This window comes from Pelophylax lessonae (assembly GCF_965119305.1).
Source record: "Pelophylax lessonae genome assembly, chromosome: 2".
NCBI lineage: Eukaryota > Metazoa > Chordata > Amphibia > Anura > Ranidae > Pelophylax > Pelophylax lessonae.
The window spans coordinates 373,548,779-373,567,270 of NC_138769.1; the positions used below are offsets into that span (position 1 = coordinate 373,548,779).

Below are 18,492 nucleotides of genomic sequence, written 5' to 3' on the forward strand. Positions count from 1 at the left end.
GGGCTTTAATGGTTCTGCCCTATAATTAACAGTTAAACAGTGCAGAAATTATTAAGGGTCCATGCAAACTTGTAAATGCACATGCATTGCCTTAAGGCAGCCTATTTACTATGAATAGTCTGCCAATGTGGCACAAAAAACAAAAAAAAAACAAAAACAAAAAAAAAAAAAACAGTGCACCACAACGCACGTATGTGTAGTTTTGTTTGCTGCAAGGTTTTGGGCTCATGTTATTTAAAGCACAAGTAAAAAGGCTTCTCTGACCCGCTGTTGACTCACAGACAGTCCTATTCATTTTAAATGGGATGGCTGGTGATGCGGCAGTGACACAACAAGGTGAGGGACATGGCGGCAGCAGGTGAGTGGATGCCCACTAACAGGCGCTGCCATGATGGATCTGAAAAGAAAGGTGCGCTTTAAAATGTAGGGACTCATTCCTGCTGGTAGTTAGTGTGAAAGTGTGTGAATGCATCAATGCAGTGGATATTCTCAGCTTGCAGAACTTGGTTTCATTGAATGAGTTTACCAAAAATGTAAATATTGCAGAATATACCGCCTCATGTTCCATAACTAAGCTCCAATTCTTGCTGAATAAACTAAAATTATTAATGTATCTTAAAACAGAAAACTATCTTTAGATTTTTACTTCAAAAGCATTTTGCTAAAATAATTTGATTTAAATGAAAAAAATCCAATCTAAATTACCGTAAATTTAAAACAAAATCCAATTTAGTTTTAAAAAAAATTACTGATTTTTATGCCTCCCGATAGCCACGAATTATGGCAGCACAGGTAGGCACAAATGTGAATGGGCATTCAGGTCAGTGCAAGTATGCGGCATTAATATAGGAACAATGACTATTTCTGGCTTACGTAGGAAGGGACAGCTATTGTCATCAAGCTTTCTGTAACGGCCCAGGTGGCAGGAAGTCACAGCAAAAATCTGAACACACCTTGGTAAACAATAAATGTGCTTTCCCACAATATTATAATAGCAACTTCATAGAAGCACAACCAATAAACTGTTTGTGTGCACCCTGGTCCTGCTGTTTGTAGACAAGGCATACAACAGACATACCCAAAACATCAGATTGTTGTTTCCCCCCCTTTTAATTAAATGGAACTCAATGGAATACCATCAAAGCATATACAGAAAAAAGCAGCCAACTGCATACTTTCTATTCCTGCGCCAATTCCTTTATTCCTGGTGGGAATTTGTTACCCGCTGATCAGCACGGATTTCAAGTTAGACAAACAGGAAATGCTGTTTTTTTTCTCATAATTTATAACTGGCCTTGTATAAAAGTCAGCCTGAAAATACCTGTCACCTACAGCAACCAGATTCCCAATCATTTTCCCAATTAAAAAGTAGAACTAGCAGGAAGGACTGTGAATTCTTCTTTCAGCTACTCTATTTCTTTATTTGCATTATAAAGCCTTTTAAAATATATATATAAAATACAGGGGAGCGGACTTCACTAGAATTACGCTGATGGCCAGATTTGTATTCAGGGAGTAGCAAGGAAAGTCTCACCTTGAGCTAAATATTTAAAGAACAAATAGGCCAACAGAATAAATAGTAGGACAGCCAAAACAGCTTTTGAAGCTGGACTTCAATGGTTTTTGTTTTTTTTTTTAGTTTTAGATGGAGTTACTTTCTACAGATTTCCTCTAACTAAAGCTGACCATAGACTGTTTGAATCTCAGCCGGTTCAGCAGGGACAGGCTGAGATTTGAACCATGTAAGGGCAGGCTAAATGTACCAAAGTTTATCGATCAATCAACTTGGGTACAACCAGCTTGTCAGATTTTACATGCAATTATTGTTAGCCGCTATTATAGCCACTAGCAGTACATGCGATTATTGTTAGCAGCCATTATAGCCACTAGCAGTACATGTGATTATTGTTAGCAGCTATTATAGCCACTAGCAGTACATGCGATTATTGTTAGCAGGTATTATAGCCACTAGCAGTACATGTGATTATTGTTAGCAGCTATTATAGCCACTAGTAGTACATGCGATTATTGTTAGCAGGTATTATAGCCACTAGCAGTACATGTGATTATTGTTAGCAGGTATTATAGCCACTAGCAGTACATGCGATTATTGTTAGCAGGTATTATAGCCACTAGCAGTACATGCGATTATTGTTAGCAGCCATTATAGCCACTAGCAGTACATGCGATTATTGTTAGCAGCCATTATAGCCACTAGCAGTACATGCGATTATTGTTAGCAGCTATTATAGCCACTAGCAGTACATGCGATTATTGTTAGCAGCTATTATAGCCACTAGCAGTACATGCGATTATTGTTAGCAGCTATTATAGCCACTAGCAGTACATGCGATTATTGTTAGCAGCTATTATAGCCACTAGCAGTACATGCGATTATTGTTAGCAGCTATTATAGCCACTAGCAGTACATGCGATTATTGTTAGCAGATATTATAGCCACTAGCAGTACATGCGATTATTGTTAACAGCTATTATAGCCACTAGCAGTACATGCGATTATTGTTAGCAGCTATTATAGCCACTAGCAGTACATGCGATTATTGTTAGCAGCTATTATAGCCACTAGCAGTACATGCGATTATTGTTAGCAGGTATTATAGCCACTAGCAGTACATGCGATTATTGTTAGCAGGTATTATAGCCACTAGCAGTACATGCGATTATTGTTAGCAGCTATTATAGCCACTAGCAGTACATGCGATTATTGTTAGCCGCTATTATAGCCACTAGCAGTAATCACTGTGTTCTCCCGGTGGAGACGAGCCCCCAGCCGAGAGAACACAATGGCTTGGCAGGAGGGATTCCCCTGACTGTGTTGATGGGGAAATTGAGCGATTTTCTTTCCTGCAACACATGGTTGCAGGAAAGAAAATCATTCTGTCTATGGCCAGCTTAAGATATGCGCTGTTTCTCCAACAGATTCCTCCATCCACATAAACAGTGCAGATTGACAAATCTCTCCTGCTGGGCTATTATATTGACAGCTGTCACCTGGCAGCAGCCGTCAGAATGCCGTTTGGCTGACAATTTTTTGACTTTTCATTCCTAGGATGTTGGGTGGGAGCAGGCCAAAATTTGCATAGGGCATGTGCGGCTTTACTGTCCCTGTGAAAAGAGGGCAAGAAATAGAGGATGCAGTTGTCAATGATAAAAGGAACAGACAGCAAACAAAGCATAGTCCGCGGTTTTAATCTTCCTCCACTCTGCTAAAAATATGGTTGTCTGGCTATTTGTTGGAAGAGAATTCCTATTGCTTCCTGTCTTGATGGGAAATAAAGGAAAATTTCCCAAAAAGGTATATAGATAGCAATAAAAGCTTGCCAGAGACTCTAACCCTCTTGTGCCCAACCTGTGAGGCAAGGGCCACATGTGGCCCTTTAGGCCCCTTTCACACAGGCTTTCCGATCAGGTCCACCTGTCAGTTTTTCTGGCGGACCTGATCGGATGCTCCATTCACCCCTATGGGGCAGCAGGTGTCAGCGGTGACATCTCCGCTGACACCAGCTGCTATCCAATCCAAACCTGTCCGTGAAATCCAGACAGATGGTAACCCTATTTTCCATCTGTCCAGTGGGTCGGATTGAAAAAGATCGGATAAAAAAAAAAAAAAAAACGGACAGACGGTCCGTTTTCCCATAGAGGAGAGCGGGGATCTGACAGCTCCATCCCTGCACAGTGAGCAGAGATGGAGCTGTCATCCGCCTGCTCAGAGGGGGGATCAACAGATCAATCACCTGCTGAGCAAAACGGAGTCCGCCGGCCAGAAAGCCAGTGTGAAAGGACCCTAAGTATGCAATGTGCGGCCCTCAGACCTTAGCAGTTTGTAGTGGGAACATTGATTAGGGTAATACCTTTGATCTCTACTAACCTAATGTAATAAGTTCTCATATGGTTTGTACTGTATTGTTTCAGATCGTCTTCTGCAGCAAATCCCCAGCCATAAAATGTATCCCGTCCACACTCTCGGACCGTCATTTCTCCTATTAGGTCTGCAGTTTCTGACAGTCCTCTTAAGCATTACATATATTGAACATTATGTGACCCTTTGGTGATGTCAGGGGCCGCAGTGGAGGACCCTATAGCTTATAAGACAACGACCGCCCTAACCCTTCCCTTGCCAAAAATCCTGTGGACAACGTTGGCTTTAAAAAAAAAAAAAAAAAAAACCCTGTACTGGTAGAATATAAAAGGCTACCACTACTGACCTCTGCTTCTGAAAATGCTGGCTGCCTGGCTGCTTAAAGGCTTTAGGACTTTAAATTACTACCCTGGAACAAGTATGCAGACAAGAAATCCTGATTTCACTCTGGCTTTCTGATCTGCATGCTGCTGTAGGTTAGTGACTCAAAGTATTAAAGCCAAAGACAGCCAGGCAGGAGGTCAGCAATGGCAGCCGCTAGAGTTCTCACTTCAGGTTTCTGGATTTCATTATTTTTACCACTGCTATGAAAAGCTTCCAACATAACTGTAGAATTTCCTCCAGATTAGAAATAAGAAAGGCTGGCCATACACTGTGCAAAGTTTGGATGCTTTGATTGACTTTTGCTGAAGGAGCCTGCTGGAAATGTTTCAGCTGAACAATAGCTGCAGCCAATCAGATGCAGCCACTGTTTGAGTATTTTGACAGCCAGCTGTCAAAATAAATACAGTAGCTGCAGTGGGAGATTCTTTTAAATCGGAGTTCCACCCAAAAGTGGAACTTCCGCTCTAGGTAGTCCTGACCCCCTGACATGTCACATTTGGCATGTCTTTTTTTTTTTTTTTTGGGGGGTACCTAGTTTTGACAGGTACCCTGCTCCCACTTCCGCTCAGAGCGTCATGGCGCCCTGAACGGAAGTTCTCCTCTCCCCCTCCCTCTTTGCAATCTTCTGGGACATGTTAGAGGTACCAGAAGATTGCCGGCCAATCAAGACGCGCAGCGCAACTCGAGCATCCGCAGTGCGTACCCGGCTGTGAAGCCGCAAACTGTCACAGCCGGGTGCCCACACCAGTGATGCCGAGACCAGAGGGAGAGGATCGAGACTTCGGGCGGCCGCATCGCTGGACCGTGGGACAGGTGAGTGTGTGTTTATTAAAAGTCAGCAGCTACACTTTTTGTGGCTGCTGACTTTTAATAAACACAGAAAAGGCTGGAACTCCGCTTTAACCAAACCCGAATAGTGTGGATAAAAGAACAGTTTTTTTTCTTTTTTTCATGAAGCCTGAAGGCCAATTTATGGCAAGCTTTAGTTTCAAAGTCACAACATGCAGCTTACCTCTGAAGGAATGCAAGTTCCTTGTGTATGATATATCAAAAGATTAGAATGAGAAACAAATCAGGACATACAACATAGCTTTAAAAGGAATGACATTTTTTAAAATGTGATCTCTCCAAAAGTGGACTATGGGTGAAATAAAAAAAATCAAAGTGTTGCATAAGCCCTCAATCACACTGAGGGCGGTTTTGAAATCGTGAAAGCTCAGCTGAACTCGCATGATTTCAAACCGGCATTTCAGTCCGACTTTGGGGCCGATTTGAAGGACATCTGTGCGGGTTCATGCACAGATGTCTGTTGAAATCGCCCCCCGAAGTCGCCAAAAGTAGTGCAGGAACTACTTTTGGGACTTCTGCAAAGTTGGCGTCGCACTGATTCTGTCAAATCACCCCAATGTGAACGGGGCTAAAAGTCTTCTTCCAAGCAGGTCTGACCAATTATGTGCAAGGGACCAGCACACACCCTTTTGACTGAATGCAAGTTCCTTATATAGGATGCCTTTAAAAAAAATCAGCACTTAAATATACTTTGAAAGGAATACAAGTTCGTTATACAAGAGGTCTCCAAAAGTTTACTAAGAGTCAAATAAAAATGAAAGTGTTCTATATAAAAAGGTGTCTGCTTACAAGCACGTATCTGACCAATTACCTGTTCTCAGTATCAGACACACCCTTCGCTAGAAGGAAGCATACTCTTCAATAAAGAATCTCTCTCAAGTTTCTCTGAAAAGTAATCCATGGGTGATTGCTTTACAAAAATGTTTGATCATATCATGTCTTCTCAACATGCCAACCTACTGTACTGCACACAGTTATGGCTTAGCACCATATGCTTAAATGGGTTGGATTTGGTGGCAGTACTGCCCATCGAACAATTGTTTTTGCCACGGCCACGGCCTGGCTTGCTACCTTTGGAGGTTTAGGGTGGGAGTGATAAAAACACAACTCAATCGCCGGTTTTACCACCCCTCAAACAAGTGTAAAGTAAGTGAGCCCAAACTGCTGACGTTCAATAACTCCCGTATATTGTTCAATATATGAGATCTATGTGATATATGAGATCTATCAGGCTAGTCACTAGTCTAAAGCAACAGTCTCTCTCTCCTGAAAAGAGAACAAGATTAAATCCTGGACAAATTCAGAATGTGGTTGCCATAGTAACGGTCTGGGAAATTAGCCAAACTGAACGTTGATACATGTGCTATAATACAGTATTAGTGTTCTACTATATCCAGATAATGAACAATGGAAAGGAATGCGGGGTCATTTTCCCCAAACCTGGGACTGTTTCTATTCCAGAACCAGGTCATGTGAAGAAATCTAGAAGAACCAAGTTCCAGGAGTTGTGCCCTTGTCTGCAGGTCTTTCCACACAGGTGTACGTGGGATCTCTATTATGGATGACATGTACATCCCAATAAGTTTTATAAACAGCAATTTCTAGAAAGCCTTATGACTGGAAAGTACAGTGGCCGTGATGCAAGCACACCGCAAACTATAGGAAAGAACTTCAATGACACAGAGCAGAGGAAGGACACAGAGCTCTCCTGTTCCCTGTCACATGGCCCAAGCTTGTACATAGAAATTCCTCATGGTGATAGAGGGAATACCCCGCCCTGAAGAACCAAACCTCGCCTGATATCATGAGATCACATCCAAGGCGTCATGCCTCATCCAGCCGGCTAAATCTACGTAGTGTCAGGGCTCTGGGGAGAGGCATGCAAACCAATGTACAGGATATCCTATACAAATACAGCACTATAGAGGGACCTGGCTTCTCATCTCATACACATCTATTCACCTACCTATATCACTATCAGCTGTATTGGCCAAGTATGTACAGACGGACAAGGAATGCGTCTGTGGTTAAATGGCTCTCAGTGAACACTAAAGAAAAGTTTTTTTTTTTTAATATACTTTTGCCCTAATTCTTCTCTATAGCTCATAAGATGACAACCACCACCCTAACCCTTCTCTTGCCAAATTCCTGTGGCTAACGTTGGCCTTTAAAAGAAACCTGTACTGGTAGAATAAGAAGGCTACCACTACTGACCTCTGCTTCTGAAAATGCTGGCTGCCTGGCTGCTCAAAAGGCTTTAGGACTTTAAACCACTACCCTGGAAAAAGTATGCAAGAAATCCTGACTTTACTGTTTTTGACCGGCATGCTGCTGCTTCTTAAAATGCTGGCTGCTCAAAAGGCCTTAGGACTCACTACCTTGCAAAATTATATATATATATATATATATATATATATATATATATATATATATATATATATACACATACATACATACATACATACATATCTATATCACACACATATACACACACACACACGTATAGAATGCTGTTCAGTACACTAAAAATACACACTTAATGCTTGCGTATATACATATATATGGACACACAACTATTATGGTAAAGAATATCTAGCTTGGATGTGCTTTGTTACCAACAAAAAGACTAATAAAAAAAAATAATAAAAAAAATATATGATAATTATATTACTGATGAGACAAAAACATTTTTTTTATTATTATTATTATTATTTTTACACACACACACACACATACTTAACTCCCCCCCTTATCCCATCCTTTTCCTTATGAGTAATGTACATACACACACATACATACACATATATATTACACATACACACACACACACACACACATATATCTCCCATCCTTTCCTTATTAGTAATGTACACACATATATATATATATATATATATACACATATATACATACATACACACACACACACACACACACACACACATATCTCCCATCCTTTTCCTTATTAGTAATATATCACACACACACACACACACACACACACACACACACACACATACATATATATATATATACACACACACACACACACATATACACATATCTCCCATCCTTTTCCTTATTAGTAATGTACACACACACACACACATTATATATGTGTGTGTACATTACTAATAAGGAAAAGGATGGGAGATATGTGTATATTATATATATATATATATATATATATATATATATACACACACATACACACACACACACACACACACACACACACACACACACACACACACTACACATACATACACACACACTTTTTTTTTTTCCTATACATACACATTTTCCCCTCATTAGTAATATTTTGAAAACAAAATAATAATAATAATGATAATAATAATAATAATAAACAATATTATTATATTTTTTTTCTATACATACACATTAACCCCCTGCCAGCCTTTTCCTCAATAGTATATTTTATATACATATACTGTAATTGTTTTTCTATACATACACACCCCCCCCCCCCATCATTTCCTCATTAGTAATATTTCAAATACATTATTATTATTTATAGATTTTTTTCTCTATACATACAACCCCCCCCCCCCCATCCATTTCCTCATTCTTATATTTTCTATACATAATTATATCTATTTTCTATACATACTTATTAGATCTATTTTCTATCCATATATAGGTTTCCCCATTAGGACTACATTATGTATGTGTGTGATGATATAAATAAATGCAGAGAGGAATGGAAGGAAGGCGGTATGGTAAAGCTGCATGTGTAGAGTAGACCTACCTCGCCTTGGATCTTGGGTTGGTCTTTCTCCCCCAGTAATCCGGTACACGAAGCGCTCTCAGACTGTTTCTCCATCCCGGGTAGAGGAAGGAGGCAGGCAGGCAGGTAATGTGATGAGATGTATGCCGGCTATAGAGGAGAGGAGTCCAGGAATAGCTGGTCAGTTAGCCGGCCGGCTTATCACACTGAGCGCTCTTCTCTTCTTACCATGAACTGTGGCAGATGAATGAAATGTGGTCTATGATCGCTGAGCTCCAGTCACGCCCACCTATCCTAAAACGTGAAGCACACGTATGAGCATCTATCTCCGCCTTGACACCACACACCCCTACTCTACTTCCTTCCCCAGCCACAGCTCACTGGCATGTTCCACACACAGCACACTTGTCACAGGGGGCGGGAGGAAGAGAGAAGAGGGGCTGCCTCAGAGCTATGTCATTCCACTGACAGCTCTCTGCATATTTACATAACAAGAACTGCAAATCACTACATTGAACTTCCTAGGAAGGTGCCACCATCAAACATTTGATGAGGAAATAAGCTGAAAAATGACAGGGGGATAGTAGTCTTCATTGGCTGGAGAGAAAGTCACCTGCAGGTTCTACAATAGGCACCTAAATGCTAAGGGCCCAGTCACACCAGGAATTGCACATTTGCAGTGACGTGCATTTCACCCACGTTTTCCAAAGCTTGCGTTCGCCTTTTAAACGCAAAACAATGCTTTTTTTTTTTCTTCACTTCTTTGATTCAATAGACTTTAATGGAGAAGCTGATTTTGCCGCCAGTCATGGTAAAATCGCATGTCTAAAAATACACAGCCAGTGGTGGCTGGTGCATTGAGGGGGCAGGGGTGCCACCGCCCCTATCCATGCGTCCGGCCCCCTAATCTACATTCGGGGCGCCGGACGCATGGAGTTCAATGGTGCTTTTTTTTTTTTTAACCATGTGATTAGAGCCAGAGGCTCTAATAGGCTAAAAAAAGGGTGGGCTTGGGGCGCAGAGCACTGTGCCCAGAGCCCACCCAGTTGTGTGACAATAGCAAATGAAAATTCGCTATTGTCACACGGATCCTCCTCTTGGCCGATCAGGAAGCGGGTTCTGAGACCCATTTCCCGATTGGCGGAAAGGAGAAGCCATGCCATTGGGCATGGAGGAGGAGACGCAGAAGACAGGGGGAAGAAGCCGAAGCTGCCGCCGTCGCTTGCTGCTGCAAATGTCCAGGCAGGGTGAGAGAGCCGGGTCCTGTCCTGTCCTGACCCCTGCCGTGGTCCTGTCCTGCTGTGGTCTGGGCGGGGGGTATGGTGTGCAGCCTGGTGTGGTCGGGGGGGGGGGTGTATGGTGCGGTCCATCGCCCTCCCGGCCCATGGAACACCAGCCGCCACTGTGCACAGCAGAACGCACTGTAGAACGCACCAGTCACAGACTGCATAGGTGTGAATCAAGCCTAGCTTGGGTTCCCATTACATGGGAACCACATCTAAATCGCAACCTGTCCATGCAAACCGATTGCGGAGTGTATGTTAACAACACCCTGAAATTGGTTTGCAAAACGCAGCGCGATTTGCAGAATCAGATCACATGGGTGTGAACAGCCATGCAATCCAATTCTGGTACGGACAAAAAAAAGGGTCCTGCACCAGTTTAGTGGGAATGCGGTGCAATTTGAGCCATACAAATCCATGGCTCAAATCGCACCCCAGTGAAACTGCATGTAATTTGCACAGGAATGTGCTCCAATTCCAGTGCGAATTACATGCGGTGTCTCGCACTGCAGCAGTGTGAACCCGGGCTGAGGCTCGATTTACATCTATACAGTTTGTGATGGGTGAATTCTACAGTGCATTTTTGCACATGCCATTTTACCGTGATTCGCTGCAAAATCGCATCAAATATGTACTACATGCTTTTCTGCAGCTTCTCCATTGAAGTCTATTGAAGCAAAAAAGCACCATTTTGCATTTAAAAAAGTCCCTGACCCTTTCAAAAAGCACAGTGGCTGGAAAAAGCATAGATGTAAACATGTCCCATAGAAAATCATGTTCCATAGACTAGTGCATTTTTGCAAAAAGCACCAAAAAGCTTGTTTAGCTGTACTTTTCCTGTGAATCACAGGAGCACTTCCTGCTTCCCTCTGCTGACCAGCGTTATGGAGATGCTGATTTCATTTTCCAGCAGGACTTGGCACCTGCCTACACTGCCAAAAGTACCAATATCTGGTTTAATGATCATGGTATCATGGTATGATTGGCCAGCAAACTCGCCTGACCTAAATCCCATTGAGAATCTGTGGGGTATTGTCAAGAGAAGGATGAGAAACACCAGACCCAACAATGCAGATAAGCTGAAGGCTGCTATCAAAGCAACCTGGGCTTCCATAACATCTCAGCAGTGCCACAGGCTGATCACCTCCACGCCACGCCACGCCGCATTGATGCAATAATTCATGCAAAAGGAGCCCCGACCACGTATTGAGTGCATACTATACTGTACATGGACATACTTTTCAGTAAGCCAACTTTTCTGTATTAAAAATTCTTTTTTTTATTGGTCTTATGTAATATCCAAATTTTCAGAGATACTGCATTTTGGGTTTTCACTTTTTGGATTGAATTACTCAAATAAAATGACTTTTTGTGATATTCTAATTTTTTGAGATGCACCTATAGAAAGGGAGCTGCAAGTTAGAGAGAGGGCTTGGAAATAGAGAGAATGTTACATGGTAGAGAGAGCTGGGAAGTATTGACAGGGCTGCAAAGTAGAGTTATGGTATCAAAGTAGCAATGTAGAGAGGGAGCTGCAGAGTAAAGAGAAGTTTGGGAAGCAGATAGAGTGGTGCATGATAGCGAGAAGACTGGGAAGTACAGAGGAGGCTGTGAAGTATAGACAGGGCTGCAAATTAGAGTCATGGGATTAAAGTACAGGGAGAGCTGGAAAGAAGGGAGATGGCGGCAAAGTAGAGAGATGGTTGCAGATGTAGCACCCTCCTAGGTAGGTGCTAGTGAGAGAGTATAGTTTGGCTCTGTCTGCCTATAAGAGGAGCAGCAGGCAAAATCTATATTGTTCTCTGCTTCACAGAGAGCAGGATCTGCAAGTCAGGTCTGCTTGGTGTGCTCAGTGTGTGATTCATCTGGTCTTAGGGAGTGTCCCCAGTTGATCCAATGCGGAGGCACATAGGATGCTGGAAGAAACCTAACCAATGACACAAAGGCTTTTGGTACTGCCCCAGGGATTGACATGGACAGTTGGTCTCGGTGCATTATGGGGCAGGGTATAACAAAAACGGGCACATGAGGTAGAGGTCTTTTGGTGGAAAGCAAAGTCACAGAAGGAGGAAGGTGGCTGCCTCCTCTTCTGCTGCAGTCGGTGGTGGTCACAGGCAGTTGGCCTGGTGAGCCATAGGAGTAAGACTGAATCCAGAGGTCCAGGAGAGCTGACTGGAGGAGTTGGGGCACTGCGAGAATCTGGAAAAACAGTATCGTGAGTACAGAGGATCTTGCCCATGGGTCTGCCCAGGAAGGGGACCACTCCGGAGTGTAGAGTCAGTGGACGGGTGTCAGCTAGAATAGAGAAAGGGGGTACCCTGAAGAGAAACACAAATAGGAACACTTACCTCATCTTCATTCAAGTGGCAGGCTGAAGTAGTGGCCTTGCCGTATTCTCAAGTTAGAAGTCCTCAGCATTGTGAATAGTTAACAGTTGGAGTATTCCACTCATCCCTTCTCCTATCCCAATATAAATAAAATAACAAAAACAACGATCCCTAGACTAATCATTGACTGAGCCAAGAATTTAAAGTATTAGGATTTCTGCAAGCAGTTGCTACAGGTAACCCAGGGGAATCCAAAAGTGTCATTCTTCAGAAGTCCTCTAGGGGGCATTGCTATACATAGGAGAGTAGAGAAAGAGCTGCAAGGAAGAGAGAGGGCTGAAAAGTAGAGAGAAGGGTCCTGTCCTGTCCTGACCCCTGCCGTGGTCCTGTCCTGCTGTGGTCTGGGCGGGGGGTATGGTGTGCAGCCTGGTGTGGTCGGGGGGGGGGGTGTATGGTGCGGTCCATCGCCCTCCCGGCCCATGGAACACCAGCCGCCACTGTGCACAGCAGAACGCACTGTAGAACGCACCAGTCACAGACTGCATAGGTGTGAATCAAGCCTAGCTTGGGTTCCCATTACATGGGAACCACATCTAAATCGCAACCTGTCCATGCAAACCGATTGCGGAGTGTATGTTAACAACACCCTGAAATTGGTTTGCAAAACGCAGCGCGATTTGCAGAATCAGATCACATGGGTGTGAACAGCCATGCAATCCAATTCTGGTACGGACAAAAAAAAGGGTCCTGCACCAGTTTAGTGGGAATGCGGTGCAATTTGAGCCATACAAATCCATGGCTCAAATCGCACCCCAGTGAAACTGCATGTAATTTGCACAGGAATGTGCTCCAATTCCAGTGCGAATTACATGCGGTGTCTCGCACTGCAGCAGTGTGAACCCGGGCTGAGGCTCGATTTACATCTATACAGTTTGTGATGGGTGAATTCTACAGTGCATTTTTGCACATGCCATTTTACCGTGATTCGCTGCAAAATCGCATCAAATATGTACTACATGCTTTTCTGCAGCTTCTCCATTGAAGTCTATTGAAGCAAAAAAGCACCATTTTGCATTTAAAAAAGTCCCTGACTGCAAAGTGGAGGGATGGATGAGAAGTAAAGGGAGGGCTGCAAAGAGAAGACTGAGATGTACAGACAGAGCTGTAGTAGAAGTAGAAAAAAAGCTGCAAAGTATAGAGACAACTGGGAAGTAGAGAGAGGTCTGCAAAGTAGAAATAAGGCTTCAAAGTAGAGTGATGGTACCAAAGCGTAGGGAGAGTGGCAAAGTAGGGAGAATGCTGCAAAGCAGAGATGTATGAATAGTAAAGGATTGGTTCCAAAGTAGAAAGAAAGCTGTGAAATAGAGAAAGGGCTGCGAAGCTGGAAGAAGGTTGCAATGCAGACAGAGGGCTGCGCCCCGGGTCCACCCTTTGCATCGCCCTATTAGAGCCTCTGGCTCTAATCAGGTGATGCAAAAAAAAAAACCCCATTGAACTCCATGCGCCCGGCGCCCCTTCATGCAGATTAGGGGGCCGGACGCATTGGTTTGGGGGGGCGGCGCCCCTGCGCCCCTAACGAACTGGCCGCCACTGGTGAAGGCTGTGAAGTAGAAAGAGGGCTGCAAAGTGGATAGAAGGCTGAAAAGTCGAGAGAAGGATGTGAAGTAGAAAGAAAGTTAGAAAATAGAGAGAAGGCTGGAAGGTAGAGAGTAAGGCAGGAAGTAGCGAGTGGGTTGCATAGCAGAGAGAAAGCTGTGAAGCATTGAGACGGCTGGGAAGTATAGGGTGGGCTGGGAAGGACTGCATAGCAGAGAAAGGGTTGGTTAGTAGAGAGAAGGGTGCGAAGTAGAGGGGGGCTGTGAAGTGGGGGGGGGTGTAAAGTAGGGAGAGGGCTATGAAGTAAAGGGAAGGCTGGAGGAATCCAGAGAGAAGGCTACTTCTGGGCTAGTTGGATATGCCTGCTGCAGACTCAATGTCAGCCATAGGGCTATGGAGAAAATCAGAGCTATACTTATTTTGTCGTTATACAGTGCTAGCAACTTCCATAATTTTATTACTGACCATCTTTGCTGTTAAAGAACAGATGTAACCTTTACATAAATTATATAGAGGTGGGTATAAATAGTTCAATCCCAGGGTTTGCTGATGATACAAAGCTAAGCAAGGTAATGACCTGACAACAAAATATAGCAACTTTTCAAGAAGATCTTGATAAAATAGAGGGGTGGGCAACTACATGGCAAATGAGGTTTATTATTGATAAATGTAGAGTAATGCATTTAGGGGCTAAAAATACGGGTGGACGTTTGCACTGTACTGGAACGGCACTGTAAACTGCTGTGAAGAGCCCCCTGGGAAAAGCTTCTTTAGGACCAGCTGAGGATCAGGTAAGGAGATTATGGTAATAGTTATGAAAAAGCAGCATATTAGAGCACAGTTAAAAGATTACACCCACATAGTCTTTTTTAATCATTGGCATGTTTTATTTTGCAATTTGTGTTAAATAATGAATTGGTTTTCAAAATATGGAAATCACTCTGTAACTGTGCTCTAATAAGTTGCTGTTTTCATATTTAGCCAATACTATTATCTCCTTACCTTATCTTTGGCTGGTCCTGAAGAAGCTTTATGAGAAACGCGTTGACTTAAGAGGAGCCACCATTACAAGTTATGTGATAGCTGTATATTATGCGCTTTAGTACTAAATTTGGATTGTACATGATTGTACATGATATTAAAAAATCACTGATGAGGAGATGCTGGCAATGAGGGGGGTTTATGTTTTTTTTTTTTTTTATAAAGTTGATCAATTTCTTTTTTAATGATATAATAAAGATTTGGATACCATTTTAAATATGATTATAGTGTCATTTTTACCAGTAAAGTCTGCACTAATATTTGTGTATGTTAAGGTTATACAAAATTTTGGATATGGTACAGAGGTGTTAGCTTTCTTATTATCCAAGGTGGATAGTGGGAATAAGCTGTGTAATGGGGTGGTTGATCGAACTGGTTTCTCTTCCCTTGTGAGTGCAGGAAATCAGTGGCTTTACTTCTTATGTGTAATGTCACTCCTCCTTTAAATCACTTCCTGGGTTTGCAGGGAAACACACTTTAGGCTCAGTTCACTAAGCTAACACACCAGGATAAGGTGGAAGTTATTTTCAGCAAAGTTCAATGAGATTTGAAAAGTACAGTCACATGGCTGAACACACAAATACGTATCCGTGTGTAAAGCCTTGTAAAATAAACCTTTTAAATGTCCCTCGCAAAATCACATTAGTGTGAATGGTGCCACTGTAAAAATAGACACAGATAGCCAGATAGGACTTCCTAACGGAAGTATTTCATCCTTTGGCCATTAGCAGATATTTCATCTAAAATTTGCTGTACAGATGCAACTCCATCAGCCAAATTCATAGCATAAGATCAACTTTTATACTGTAAATATAAAAATGGTCCATTTAGTGAACTTGGTGCAAAGATATTCACTTCAAGGTCACTGCTAAGGACAAGAGGCACTTTTTGCATTTGAAGAAAATACAGAAAGACTTTTTCACTGTAACAGCTGTGTACATGTGGAATAGACTCCCTCAGTTGCCAAGTCTAGCCAATTTGTTAATGGTTATAAGCAATGACACTATGACTATACAGTAGATTGTTGATTCAGAAAACCTTTGATTGCCTTAGGGGACATTTATCAAACACAAGGCCCACAGGCCAAATCCAGCTGTCAGGGCCTGGATATGAACCTGGGACCGCTGCTGTGTGCGACAATGACTCTTCTTGCTGAGCTACCTGAGATGCTAGACAGTACTCTGTCTGATCTATTTGTCAACCTGCCTTGTGCCTTGACTTCTGCTGAACCTTGAACTCTTTGCTTCTCCCATGAACTTCCTGATTTAAGCCATGTCTCTGCTCTTACTGTTTGTGCTCTCTTCACCCAGTGTCTCACTCTCATCTTCCCTGCAGCCATCTATATTTTTCTGCCACTTGTTATTAACCCTTGGCATGTTCTTCAGCTACGTTTCTGCCTGATCCCAACCTTCAACTACTCGTTACTGACTTTTGGCTTGTTTACCTACTACGCCTCTGTTTGATCCTTACCTGCTTATCTGCTACTAGACCTGGTGGGGCAATCCCGAGCACCACAACCTGGTACTACCACGCAGCAAAATCTATCCCCACCATCAGGAGCTCTGCACCTCAGATGAGCCCGCGTCATCCACCAGGGGGACTGCTTGTGTACCTATCCTGATGATTGGTGGTAGTTGCGTTACTGCTATAGCAACTGGTCTATGAGCCTGAACCCTGATTGTGACACCGGCCCTCCATTTCCTGTGGCCCTTGCACCTCTCATGCAGCTGTGGCATCCCCCTCATCTCCACCCCTACCTTGTCTCAGCAGTCAGCAATAGAGAGGAGGACAGAACTCCTATAGATCCTACATTTATCTGTGCAGCCACAGCACCCCCTCATCTCCCCCTCCTCTGGTCTCAGCATTCAACAGACTCCAGCAGCTGGCTCCAGTCCTCCTCTCCTTGTGGATGATACCAGCAGTGTGTGATCCTGCTTTTCAGACTTGCATCATCTGCTACAGGAGTGTGAGTGGGCTTCCTGCCAGTCTGCACCTGCCCTGCTTCAGAACTTAAGCCTTAAAGTGGTTCTAAACCCTTAAGTTTTTTTTTTGCCCTAATGCATTCCAAAAAAAAAAACCTCTTCTGCAAGATCCCCTTCACCCCCCCCCCCCTTATAGTTACCTGAGATTGATTACGATCCAGTCTGAGACGTAACTAGAACCTTCAGGGCCCCGGTGCAAGAAATCATGAAGGGCCACCCAGACCCCTAACCGGGGCCCTTCCCTTCAGCCCTGGGGCACTTCCCAATGATCCTGGAGCCCTTTACTCTCGTTGCGGGGCCCTTTATTATGGTCCCGTAATGGGACCCTTTCGCAAGTTCTGCAGTGGGCCCCCTTTCTGTCATCTTGGGGCCTCCCCACGGTGGTGGAATGCCAGGGCCCGGTCGCAAGTGTGACCTTTGCGATCCTGGAATTTCACCCACTGGTGTCAGTAGTTTTTATTTTTGGTACTTTATTGTATTATTTTTTAATCATTTTATTTATTTATTTTTTTTACAATGTCACCGACTAAGACTCTGTCCATTCAGAAAAGGAAGGAGCTGCTAAATTACATATTTACTGACCCCTTTCTGATTCTCTATTGTGACACAGCTACAGGAGGAAAATGGAGGACATTGATTTCTCTACATGCTGCCCTTCCTATCCAGGTGTACAGGGGAACAGCACAAGCCCCCTGGAGCTTGGGGCCCGGTTGCAATTGTAACCCCTGTAGTTACATCCCTGGATCAAGTGTTGTGGACAGGAACAGTCACTCTCTCCCTACTCACCGGGTAGATTGATAGCACTAGAATCAAGAAATAAACAGATGGCACACTGGCCTAGTGCATTATCCTTAGTAAAATCTGCTTTAATAAATAAATGATTAGTTATACTCACAAACATATGCTTGACTCGAATTCTTGGAGCAAGGCTATAGAGAGGACCATGTAGAAGAAGGGTTTATGAAATACTGGCAGCTGTATAGGGAGGACACCGTACAAAGTACCAACCAAGTGACAAACAAGTCCAGATTTGAGAGCAAAAACATCTATGATAATACAGAATCATATAAGACAGACTCCATCAGGTTCAGTACTACCTATAAAAGCTTTTGAGATACAACATGTACTCCAGCGGAACTGGAAAATCCTGAGACAGGATCCTGTTCTGGGAAAAAAAGAAAATTTTGCCGCCTAAGCCCAAGGTTGTCTTTAGAAAACCTAGAGACCTCAGGAGCTTAATAAAGCACCCAGCAGGGTCCGCATATCTCAGGTTGGCCATGAGGCAACTGCAGGCAACCCATGATCCACAATTTTTGACCAAAGGGGTAACTATAAATGTGGTGTGAAAAATTGTGGGTCTTGTCCATTCATGTGGCATAGAAAGAGGGAAATACTGGGGTGT

The 18,492-nt window shown here is 43.2% G+C and overlaps 1 protein-coding gene across 1 annotated transcript in view; it reads right to left on the reverse strand.

Annotated features, from left to right (window-relative positions):
- MFSD2A (MFSD2 lysolipid transporter A, lysophospholipid) overlaps positions 1–8,992 on the reverse strand; it is a 44,254-nt gene extending 35,262 nt beyond the window's left edge. Inside the window, exon 1 of the mRNA XM_082246753.1 lies at positions 8,883–8,992. Within this exon, the coding sequence (XP_082102879.1) occupies positions 8,883–8,957 (75 nt within the window). The 5' untranslated portion in view covers positions 8,958–8,992. The remainder of the gene's footprint in view (positions 1–8,882) is intronic.
- Positions 8,993–18,492: the final 9,500 nt, after the last annotated feature.